Below are 12,655 nucleotides of genomic sequence, written 5' to 3'. Positions count from 1 at the left end.
TTCTAAAAAGTTTTGGCTCTCCAAACAAATTTGCCGTCAGTGTAGAGAACGCCTGTTCTTATATAATCCTGCCTATATGTAACGACGTTGCGGCTGATTCTGGTACAGATGATTTTAATATCACTGCCAAACTTTAAATAAATGTAATATCATATTCTATTTGCCATTACTAGTATTTTCGATATATTTCTCCAGCGGTGGTACACGACTGTCTATAGTTTAAAGATTCAGTTCCTTCAGAGTTTTCAGAAGAGGGTCAACCCAAATCCTGTAGTCTAAATATATTGTTTTTTGGCTTGAAAATTAGAGTAATTTTGGTTACATTGTCGAAAAAATTGAAGGATTTTTGTAAATCTAAATTAAAATTATTAAATTTCAAGATTTTAGGTGATTTAGAATTTTTTGATGGGGTTGAATATATTTTATTTTAAAAACATAAGTTAAATATTGCATCTACATGATTTTTTGAAATTTTTTTACCTTGATTTCAACCATCTAGGTATATAATAGACATTTCCCACCCATTTGATTCCTTAAATCAGATCCGGTCCTGATCGAATACAATCAGGTATCCGAGAAATAATATCAGGTATCATAAAGATCATATGTTGGAACGACATGCTTTTTTTTCCGTTCATTATACTTCGAGGATCAGTCGTAGTCTTTAAGGATTCAGACAATTCCTCAACCTCAATAAACTACTCCCAAACAAATACATAGATATACACCGGCATTGTAAATCGTAAACTGATAAATACTTCTGCGCAAAACAGGAAGCAGTAGGAATGACGAAGTTCCACTATATCAGTGGCCAAATTTATAATGTTTTGTTAACAGATGTAGAGACATCACATGTGCAGCTGAAGCCCCTGGGTAACACTACCAAATCGTTAGCACCTAACTCAAACGTATTCATAAGATCGCACCTTTCCCCTCACCAGATAACACGTTTCCGCTGCATCAAATGTCAGCTGAAACCTAACTGGAAGACAACCCAACCTGTAACAAAATTAAAAACGCCATAACACTACTCCCACAAAGCTTCTACTGTGTCTTCAAATATGGAAAAGCCCTCCTGGCAGGAGCACAGCATTACCATATCCATTTTATAGAAAAAGCCCTCGTTGCAGAAGCAGGATTACCATACCCATGTTATAGAAGACCAAATTGTTTTTTCGAAATATCAATTGACACTTGTAGTTGCACTAGCTTTGGCCCCCAATCAAATCATCCTTTTTGGAAAACTTTAATCAAATCCATCGTTTTGGAAAAAAAACATTGAAATTTTATGCTTTATGAGTTACATTAAGAAAAATAATATAGCTTAGGAAAAAATTACATGAAACCTAAAAGATTCACAACCTAATAATTTAAATAATATTACATCTCTTCTATAATGTACTGGACTAAAAGTAGAATAATCATTTTTATATTTTCAATATATCTATTATCTTCTAATAAAATAGCTTTATTCCATTTGGAAATTAACCATTACCATGGAGAAAAATTAACTCCCAAATAACAACAATCAAATAAGGGATAAACCCAATTTCAAAAATAGCACTCTACTAAATAATGTCTTAATTAAACGCCCTCGAAGCAGAACCCATTTCTTTGGCGCAGCAGCTCCACTACTCCCTCACTCCACCGTAGTTTGGGACATTCTTTGACATCAAGCTTCCACAACGACACACAATGGTGGATGCCTTCCAGCTCTTCTAACTCAGAACACCCTTTAACCACTAGATTCTGGAACTTTGTCAGCTGCCCCAATCCCCGTATGTTCTTCAAACTCACACATCTACCTGCATCAAGTTTGCTCAGAGATACCAATGTTTCAATACTGGGCAACTCCTCCAACTCTGTGCAACCAGAAATGTCCAGTGTCTGAAGTCTTGCAAGGCCATAAATCTGATCTATTCTTCTCAAACTATGACAATCACTGAAGCTTAAATATATGAGTGTATGTGGCAATGTTCCAACCTCCTCCACATTATTGCAGTCACTGATGGTAAGATGTCGAAGGTTGACGCATACACCTTGACCAAATGATATCTCTGATATCCCTGTTCCAGAAACCTGTAACTGTTTTAGCCGCGGAAGTATGCTGCCTTCCTTCATAAATGGCAATTCGTTTATCAACGGACAATCTTTTACAGTCAACTCAATTAACTGATCTAACAGGCCAAGCGAAGGCGGCAGAGATCTCAAGCTATCACATGCACAAAGCTGCAATTCCGTCAAGTTTCTTAAGTAGGTACATAGTGAAGGTGGCAGCGTCTCCAGCAAGGGGCTTCCTACTTCCAGAACTTCCAAAAGGCTTGCCCCTCCAATTGCATCTGGCAATTCTCTTAAATTTGTACCTCTCAAACGTAACTGTTTAAGAGACCTCTGATGTGCCACTTGTGGAGGCAGTATTGTAATTCTCAAGCAACCAGACAGATTTATGCAACCAGACAGATTTATGCGCTCAAGCGTGTTGATATCTCCTAGTGTTTCGCTGGACATGAATAAATCAACACAGTCCTCCAAATTTAGAGAGCGGAGATTAGTTAATTGACAAAAGGAGTCCGGCAACCTCTCCAAACCGTAGCACTTAGACAACTGGATGTGGTGGAGGTTGGTCAAATTACCCAGAGAATCTGGCAGCCAGCGCAAAGCGGAGCATTTGTACAGCTGGATGTGGTGGAGGTTGCTTAAATTTCCAATAGATTCTGGCAGGCTCACCAAAGCGGAGCACTGAGATAGCTGGACATGCTGGAGGTTGATTAAATTGCCAAAAGATTCTGGCAACCTCTTCAGAGCGGAGCACTGGGACAGCTGGATGTGCTCGAGGTTAGTTAAATTACCAAAGCTCTCCGGCAGTAACTTCAAAGGGCAGATCTGACTAAACAGCTGCAGGTGCCGGACGTTTGTTGAACTACCAGAAGATTCCGACAGCCTCTCCAAAGCGTAGCACTGAGATAATTGACACTGAGACAGCTGGTTGGTTGAATTGCCAAAGCTCTTCTCCAGTGACTTCATTTTTGTGGAACTTTCCGACACCTGTGGAACTTTCTGAGGTCTAGATGGAAAAGGGAAGCCCATGCCAGCAAGACCAATTGCGAACCGCTTTAAGTGCTTCAGCAGCCCTATAGAATTTGGAATGGAGTACAAGGGGCTCTCAATCTGTAACTCCCGCAACTCTAAAGGTGCCTGCAGAATGTTCACATGTATTGTTATTGTCTTCCAAAGAAATTTTACCCTTAGAACATATTGGAGATCCTTCCCTACAATATGAATTACCATATGAATATCAGTAGCAAATAAACAGTTAATTTAATTCAACGCATCCAAAGTACCTCCGAATCATTTTCCCACAGACTTATCAATCGCATCCCTTGAACTTCTAGAACCCTCAAATTCCTCATTGAAATCGAGGAAGGCAGGAAAGAATAGGGACAGTTGCTCCAACGCAGCCATACGAGATTTGGAGACTGAACCTGGGTCAAAATGCGGTCCACGAGAACATGTTCAGTATCAAGAAGTTGCAACCTTCTCATATGAATGCCGTCCACTGCATCATCGTACTCATCAAGAACCATTCTGATTCCCCTCACGGTTTTTGCCTGCCCATTCTCGAAGCAGATAATAATTATCCATTACTTCTGCTAAATTGATGGAAGAATTAATAAAAAAATAGAAAATGATTGAGAATTAATTTGATTGAATGATTTAGCACTTACCGGTTGCTGCAACAAATCATCGATGGTGTTATATGTCCAATGCCAAAGACGACAGGGCAACCCTGGATTTTCAGCAAGATATCTCCCCATATCTCTGAGGTGGTCATGCATTTGTATATCATTTTTACTGTCCACTTCTGCAAGACACATGTTCCGTAATTTTTGAAATCCTTTCCTACCTTCCCAGCCTGACGCGTTCCATATTCTAATAGCCTTATCCTTGTTTTGTCCTTGCAAAAAACATGCAATATCTAAAAATATATCTTGTTCTTCTCTATTGAGTGAATCATAACTTCTTTTAAGGCTCAGCCTTATGTCATGAGGAAGTGTTCGCTGAAGACTCCGCAATTCGTCTTCCCAGTCAGATTTTTCTTTTCCATAAAGAAGTGCCCCAGTTACTTTCAAAGATAACGGAAATCCATAACAAGCTTCTACGAATTCATGTACCAGATAGTGAAATCCTGGGAGTGGATATGGTCGGTTGAAGGCATGGGAGCAAAAGAGCTCCAAGGAGTGTTGTCTCTCAAGCCCTGCTAGGTTATATATTGACGACTCTTCGACTTTTGAGCTTATGAGAACATCTTTGTTCCTAGATGTAATCAATATTAAGCTATGGGAGTGGGGAACAGTTCCAATTGGCAAAAGTGCATCTACCTGATCAACATGATCCACATCATCTAAAACTACCAAGGCTTTAGAACATGAGAGATGCATCCGGAGCATCCCTATACCTTGAGCAACACTATTTATTGGATAATGCGATCCTGTCAAGCTCTGAAGAAGTTTACACTGCAACGAATTTAAAGTGCCCTTATGTGCATTATCTCTTACATCATCTAAAAAACAGGATTTACTATAATCTGGATTTTTCCTATTGAAAATTTCTTTTGCTAAGGTGGTCTTTCCTACACCACCTAACCCCACGATCCCCAAGATCTGAGGTTTCCCGCTTTGCTGTAGCTGCAATAGGACAGTATTTTCTAAATCATTTACTTTATCATCCAAACCTATTGGATATTTAGCAACCTCCAGTGTTCGTTTTGTCACCTTTGTCAGCACCAGTTCAACTACTTCCTCTAACAGCAACCCCTCATCTCTGGTTATTCACCATAAACGAATGAGAAAAGGAAGTCTATCCCTATATTATGCAACATAAAATAACAAAAATAATATAGTAGCCAAAGAAGAATTTGAGTTCTCACCCGTTAAATCCATCCAGCTCCAAGCCGCTTATTCCTGAGACACGAGAAAGAGCATTTCTCCAATTTTCAATCGTGATGGGGTCGTACCGCGACCTCTTTTCACCAGTATGAGGGTCACACGTAGTCTTCCTTGCGAGGTTATCTAGGGCTTCACCATACTTGCCCGTCGTCCGCCTAAGCTCAGTTGGGCTCACATGGTAGAAAACTGGAATAATGGGCGCCCATGAGTCCAACATCAGGAGGAGTTCATTTAAGCACCACTCTGAGTCAGCATATCCGGGAGACAAAATGGCCACATGTACAGAGGCCGATCGAATAGCATCTTCAATCTGTGGAGCGAAATAGTCTCCCCTTTGCAATTCAGGCTGATCCAGAAACACTTTCAATCCAAATGAAGAAAGACGCCGATACAGATGGCTGGCAAAAGTTTTCTTTACATCCACACCACGATGACTTAGGAAGACATCGTAGTTCAAGTTGGATGCAGCAGCGGTGGAGGAGGATGCAGCCATTGGCGATTGGAAAATAGAAATGAAGCAATTAGCGACGGAGAAAATTCGGTAGGAAAATGATGAGAAGAGCAAAAATTTTGTAAAAGATTGCAATGAAAAATGAGAAATTTATAGCCATTAAACACTTGAAAGATGCATATTCACCGGTCCATTAAACACTTGAGAGTCAAATGTTTCAACGCGTTTTATCTGGCATGAAAACGACGGCTACATTTATGCTGGTGGGTGAAGTGAATTTGGTATACAACTGGACATGGATGGTGTCTAGTAATTGAGAAGATGGGCCCCTGGTTGATCTGGAATTTGACTTTACGGATAACGTTTTTGGTTTTGTTTTTGTTTTTTCGGTGTTTTTTTCGTTTTGAACCTTGGTAAGGAAATGTATTGAAATTAGACCAGGACAAAATTTTGAAACGGTAAATCTAATGGATAAGTATTTAATTCATGAATTTTAAGGAGCAATTTAAATAGAGACTAATTTTGAAAATCTGTCTTTAGTTACCGCACCTATTTTAATGGTCATTTTTGGTGATCAGTTGTAAATAAGATTTTTATAAATACAAAACAAATACAGAGACAGGACTAAACTATTCCAATTTCGAAAATTGTAAAAAAAAATTCTATAAAAAGTACAAACACCAAAAATATCAAACAAATCCATAAAAAAAATACAAAAGAACAAACAACAAATCCATCGTCAAATTTTTTCCAGTTGCCCAGCAAAAAATAAATTTAAAATTCCAGAACTGTTGAACTACCTTTGCATATATATAAGGATTATATATATAATAATTATTATATATATAAGGATTATATATATAATAATTATTAAGCATCATATGCTCTATCGCGTCGGTAAAAGCAGAAGCACGGATGGAATGTGTGTTTCAACGCGTTTTTACTGCCATGAAAACGACTTTGTTTGTGGGGGAAGTGAATGTGATAAAGTTTATATAATAATTAGTACTTGAAGCTTAACTTAAATATGGTTTAATTAAATAAAATAATTACTAAAATATTGTATTAGTGAATATCATTACAAAAAATCAAAAAATATAATCAATTTATATGGTATATATATATATATAATGGTTTATAAATTTATTAAAATATATTTTTAATATAATAATAAGTTAAATTGAAAATATGGTGAAAAAATATAATTCATGAAAATAGAAATAATAAAAAGAAAAAAAAATCAAAATAAAAAAGAATTAAAACTAAAAACAAAAAATTAGTAATTAATAAAAATAGAAGTTATTAAATAACCCATAATAAAACCTCAACCAATCACCTTACAAATAAATTAATTTGAAAAAAAAAAATTCTAATGTTAAACTATGGATAACTGTCATAAATTTTTGGTCAACCACAAACTAATACCCAATCAAAAGAAAGAAAAATTGAATACGTTATAATAAATTAATTATTATTTCATTACATATGTTTTATTAATTGACAATAAAATGATAAAAATGATAAGATCTAAAGGTATAATAATAAATATAAAATAATAAACTCAAACATGGAAAGGTGATAAGTGGACTATTGAATGAGTTATGCATAGTGTTGGAAGTGTTAAATGGTTTGTCCTAAATATTAATTAACATTGTCTAAAGTAAAAAAAAAGAAATTGCGTATTATTTGAATTTGTGTAAATAATTTAATATTTTAAGTTATAAAGATAAATGTGTAAATGAAAAATAAATGTGTAAGGACGATTTTTGGGATAGTTTAATACTATCTAAAAGTAATTTCTATCTTCTCCCATGAAGTTTAAATTAGAGAATTGACGACCACTAAACTTCATACAAACCAATTAGTCTATACTTTATAAATAACCACCTCAATCTTTATCAATATTTTTCATATTAATTTTAGTTTTTAATAAATAAATCTTTGTTAATTATTAAAAAAAATAATATTATTGAAAAAATTCACAACATTAACCATTTTAAATTTTATATACACTGTTTCTCAAGTATATGCTAATTATTAGGATAAAATCCTATAATGATTAAGATTTTCTTTAATTTGTGAAAAATTAATACTAAATGTTTATTTATATCAATTATGGTAATTATTAGAACTTTGGGTTGAGTGCTTTGTCCATAAAACAAAAAGTCTCACTTATCACAAGACTAAATACTAAGCCACATGCTTTTGTGCTAAGAGTCTCTTGTTACTTATTGTTGTATTCAATGTGGTCAATTCCAAAATTGTTTTTGATAGTAAGTCGATACTCATCTTAAACCCTGACTCCACTTCACTACTTTATTATTCTTTTTTGTGAATGCTTGAATATTTTCTTTATAAAAATATGATATAATTTTATATTTTGAAGAATATACACAAGATTTTTAAACTTAGATATCCTAAGACCTTGCATCCTACTTCACTACTTCATTTTCCTCTTTACCAATCCCTTGAATAATTTCTTTAAAAATATGATAGAATTTTATATTTTGAAGATTACACACCAAATCTTTAGATTTAGGAATCATTGCTCTCAAGGAAATGTTTATAAAAGCAAAGGATTCTTACAACCATGACACCACCAACTTGGAATGAAGATATATTGTGAGCCCTAAAATTAGAAATTCCATAGACATCACTATATATTTTACAATATAGTTATTTGATCCTCTGTATGTTATCTTTTATTATGGCATGATTTTTGCATCGATAGGAACTCTCCGACTGAGTATCGAAGATATGTTGTAATGCCCTTTTATGTTTATTATTATGTTATGTTATCTAAACATTTTGACTTAATCAAATTACCAACGATGATATGTTGTAATGCCCTTTTATGTTTATTATTATGTTATGTTATCTAAACATTGCCCTTTTATGTTTATTATTATGTTATGTTATCTAAACATTTTGACTTAGTCAAATTACCAACGATTTTTTTGACTCCGAGTTTTCACAACCCACGGTTTTTCCCATGCTATTTTTCTCTAATATAACCTATTTTATGGTCAGTCATTTTGGAAAGCCTTTCAAAAAGGGAGGTAATAAATTCATTTACAATAGTTTACTTTTGACCTTTATCTAATTATTTATGGGCTAAATTTGGTTTATTTAATGCAGAAGTTAATTATGGAGGAAAGATTAATATTTAAGAGGAGATTATTAAGTTTTATTTCAAAGTTTGATAATATGCAGTCTTCCATGGTTTTCGAAACATAATGGAGCTTTAAAATTAGTTCTTATCTTCTTTTTTATTATTCAGACGATTATAAGGAAAACCCCCCATTTTCTCATTCGAGGGGTTAGCGGGAGAAGACGGAGCCAAACAACTTTGGAGACCAAACAAACTTATGATTTGGTACGTTGTGATTGCATTTGTTACACAGACCGATTAATAATGATTTTATAATATTTTGTTATGCAATTTGCAATTTTTTTTTCTTCAGTTTCCCTTTTCATTTCCATTTTGTCTTCTGATGTAGTTTGCAGTTTACAGACTTGATTAATTGTTTATACTGCAGTACCTTACTTAATTATTGATCCTTTCAAATATTAATATTATCATAGGAATCAGAGTTAGGATATTTGCGTTATATGCATTGTTTTATCGACTAAAAACACTTGATATTGGTTGGTTTTATTACAATATTTCATCCCGTATCACAATAATTATGCTCTTTTTGTTTATTTTTATTTTTATAATTTATGTGCTTGAATATCGATATATGTTCACAAGCTCGTAGTTGACTTGATTAACATTATTTTGTCACAGAAATTAGAGGATTTGTTTGTTTTCGAGTATTCATACTATCCGTAAATGAACATGTTCTTAATGCTTGTCCTTAGGGGGAGAATGGACTGTAATAATACATGATATTATGATATTTTGTTCTTTTTCATTATGGTGGGGAGCCAACAATTGTGGATTCAAGTACCACTAACACTCTATTTATTTTCTTTTCTTCGTCATATTCATCTCTAATTTGCGTTTTTTCATTTTCTCGTTACATAAGGTTTTAGTTGTAATTGTTGATCTTTTAATTATTATAAGCACCATTCCTTAAAGCTTAACCTCTCTTCATTTTAACAACACACTTTCATATCAATAACATGGCCATATTTGTTTGTTTAATTTGATATATATTTAATTTACATTACTTTCCAACAACTATTTAATTTACACTAATACCAAGGAATACCTCCTTGTGGTGAAAGGGAGGTTAGCCCTTGTCACCTAGATTGGGAGGATCTTGGATCCTCAATGAATGTATTCTTAGGTTGTTGTCAGTTACGAGGACATTCTGAGAACCAACACATTCATATTAGGATATAAAATTGACCAAGTAGTTATGTATATTCTAATTGAAGATTTGAAGGTTAGCAAGAATAGAGGGGTCTAACTCTTATTCCTTTTCTCATACTACTAAGAGTTGGTCATTGCAAATTTCCACATGAATTTAGACTAAGCTTCTATCGATGCCTTAATCATTGGTTTGTGCTATTAGAGATTCATTTTTGAAATATCCATAATGGAAATGTTGGATTTCATTCCATTTAGGTCTTTCATGATGTTGTACTTAATGGGTGAATTAATTTCCTTTAGTTAGTTTTAAAAAAATCCTAAAATATGAAATCAAATTAATCTTATATATAATTTGATATTTTGTAAATTTCATTAATTTGTCATATATATAGCACATATATTTTTTGGGTAGATATTTTAAAATTAATTTGGCTTGGCAAAATACTTTTTTATCATTTCAAATATCGTTCTATAAAGTTTTCTTCAAATGGAATGCTCCAATTTGAAGAATGGGACTTCACTATTCATTTAAGTTGTTCAGGTATGTTTGTGTCATTTAGAGACCACAACTTTATCAGTTTAGAAAACAGTGTATGGTTTAGGTTAATGTTATTTATCCTCCACAATTTGAGATGTTAGGGTTATAATTTGGTTATACATAAAATACTCGCAAAGTGAATTTTATTTTAGATAATCCGAAGAGATGAGATAGAAGTATAGAACTTATCAAAGGAATTAGAGGAAGCCTAGATGTTGGCCAATGTTCCGCGAAGTACCGGTTCCTCTCTTCATTGGGATCAAAGGAAGCAATAATGACGATCATTACATACATTGTGAGGATCATACTCCCATTCAAAGCCCAGAAGCACCACTCATATGAATGAGTGAGTGACTCTGTTGGTGATTAGGGTGGATGGGTAAATAGTTTGGGAAAATAGAGCGATAAATCGATCTTAGAGAAGACTTTCTTTTCTGAGCAATATCTTTACCTGTAGAAGTGGTTTTCTTGGTAGGTGTTGATATGGATGGAGCATTAGTGGATCGATATGGAGAACTTATGAAGGCAGAGCCCATTACATCAATTTCAATTCAAGACCCCTAAGTAGTGGTAGATCGAGTTGGAAATACTAATGCAGAACCTATGGAGGCAGAGGCTAAAGTGGTATAGCATATTATAGAAAGAGGGGGTCTCAATCTATATATATGGAGTTATGTTTCCATTTCATTGTTGGGTGCCCATAAGACAAAAATAAGTAAAAAGAAACAAGTTGAGTCTTGATTACCTATGGGAAAGGATGGGATTGGATGGTATGCATGATACTGTATTCCTTGTATCTTTCTTCGCAGCCTTGAGAGATATATAATTAAAGTGAATGGGAAGAAAATAAGGTAGTAGTTTTAACTCACTCACTTCACCTTATTGAATTGAATTGACAAGGATCCTTCTGGTCTGGTATTCTATTGCAGAGGAAGTGGCCTTCATGGAATTATTGCAATTTATCTACACTAGTCCATTGCAATTTATCTCTAATGGAACACTTAAGGCATGTTCTATAACTGAGCTATTGGATGTATTAATGATTGAAAACAAATTTATCATAACAACATATGTTAATGAATTTAGTCGCGCTTTGCATAATTTACCATTAGCCATAGATTTTGCATTTCTTTATCAAGAGAACCCTTTCACCATACTTAATAATAAAGCAGTTCTGCAACTCATAGATATGTGAATTTCTATGGTAGAGGATTGATCAATGGATTGGAATATTTGTTGATTTGAGAATCATGTAGTTCATTGTCAATTAATATGACCTTGAAGGTTTTCCTTTTTTTTGAAAATGGATATCTTTGAATCATCATGAAAAAATCTCTAGTTTGACACATTGTCGGGCACTATGGATCTGAAAGTAGATGCATTGAGAATCTACCCTTCTTGAGTTATTCTAAGCATTAAAGCATTAAATTTCCCACGGCTAGTGAATCATCTTCTTGGTTTTTATTTTTGGGGATGTAATTGATGTTGAAAGCTAGGAAGTTGGTGACATGGGGGCTTCACTCAATGAACCTATGACATATCACGTGTGTTCATGCAATACTAAACAATACCCTTAATTTGATTATATACTGGAAAACACCTCTAAAAAGCACATTATTTAACCCTTTGCCAATATGAACCCAATACACCTTACCAATTTTAAAAACCCCTACTTTCACTAAATATTATAGGTATCCTTTTTTTCATTAACATTTTTTATACCCTTTATATTTTTCCATTAACTTTGAGCTCCATTTTTTACACTTTCCAATATACAAACCCTTTACCCCCTATTATATCCTCAATATATTGTCATTTTTTCCTCAATATATATCCCCCAATATGAATGCACATGGTATGGTATTGCTCCCCCAGTGAAGTCCATGTGGTTGGTGACTAGAGCTAGGGATTCCTATTGATAGAGTTTGAGATGTTGAGAATTATATTGAATGGTATTTTGAATTTTTCATTCTATAATATCTGAGTGACCATAAATCTTAAGGATCTAGATTCCTAAATCTAGGAATATGTTAAGCCCTTGAATTAGGGCTTTACCATAAATGTGAAGGATCTAGACTCATAAATCTAGGAATATGTTAAGCCCTTGAATTAGGGCTTCATACTCAGTAGTATTTTTTGTACATTCAAACTCCATCCTACGTGAGATGGAGGTCCTGTTCCTAAATGGCTTAGTAATAAGACACTTAGCACTTGCACCTTTAACAAATTTAGCCATGTCAAAGGGAAAGGTTCAAATATCTAGATTTGGACCTAGATGAATAATTATGATCATATTTTTAGCTTCGAGAGGGGAACTTTTTAGGTTTCTAACACTTAATTGGCATTCCATTAGCATGGAAAGAGTAATATCATATCAATGTTGCTTAGGAATTAATGAG

The 12,655-nt window shown here is 34.0% G+C and overlaps 1 protein-coding gene across 1 annotated transcript; it reads right to left on the bottom strand.

The window, feature by feature from the left end:
- Nucleotides 1–1,404: 1,404 nt before the first annotated feature.
- LOC149254257 (disease resistance protein RUN1-like) lies at nucleotides 1,405–5,492 on the bottom strand. Its single transcript, XM_089457010.1, has 4 exons — nucleotides 4,928–5,492; nucleotides 3,726–4,821; nucleotides 3,342–3,608; nucleotides 1,405–3,195 (listed from the first exon to the last, which is right to left on the bottom strand). The coding sequence occupies exons 1-4, from the start codon at nucleotides 5,437–5,439 to the stop codon at nucleotides 1,585–1,587; spliced, it is 3,486 nt and encodes a 1,161-aa protein (XP_089313136.1). The 5' UTR covers nucleotides 5,440–5,492; the 3' UTR covers nucleotides 1,405–1,584.
- Between the last annotated feature and the right edge of the window lie 7,163 nt (nucleotides 5,493–12,655).

The sequence above is a fragment of the Pinus tabuliformis genome, chromosome 7 (assembly GCF_031772625.1).
Source record: "Pinus tabuliformis cultivar Carrire ecotype Pingquan chromosome 7, CPIR1, whole genome shotgun sequence".
NCBI classification, from domain to species: Eukaryota; Viridiplantae; Streptophyta; class Pinopsida; order Pinales; family Pinaceae; genus Pinus; species Pinus tabuliformis.
The sequence above is the reverse complement of the archived record's forward strand: the minus strand, read 5'-3'. Positions and strand labels throughout refer to the sequence as shown.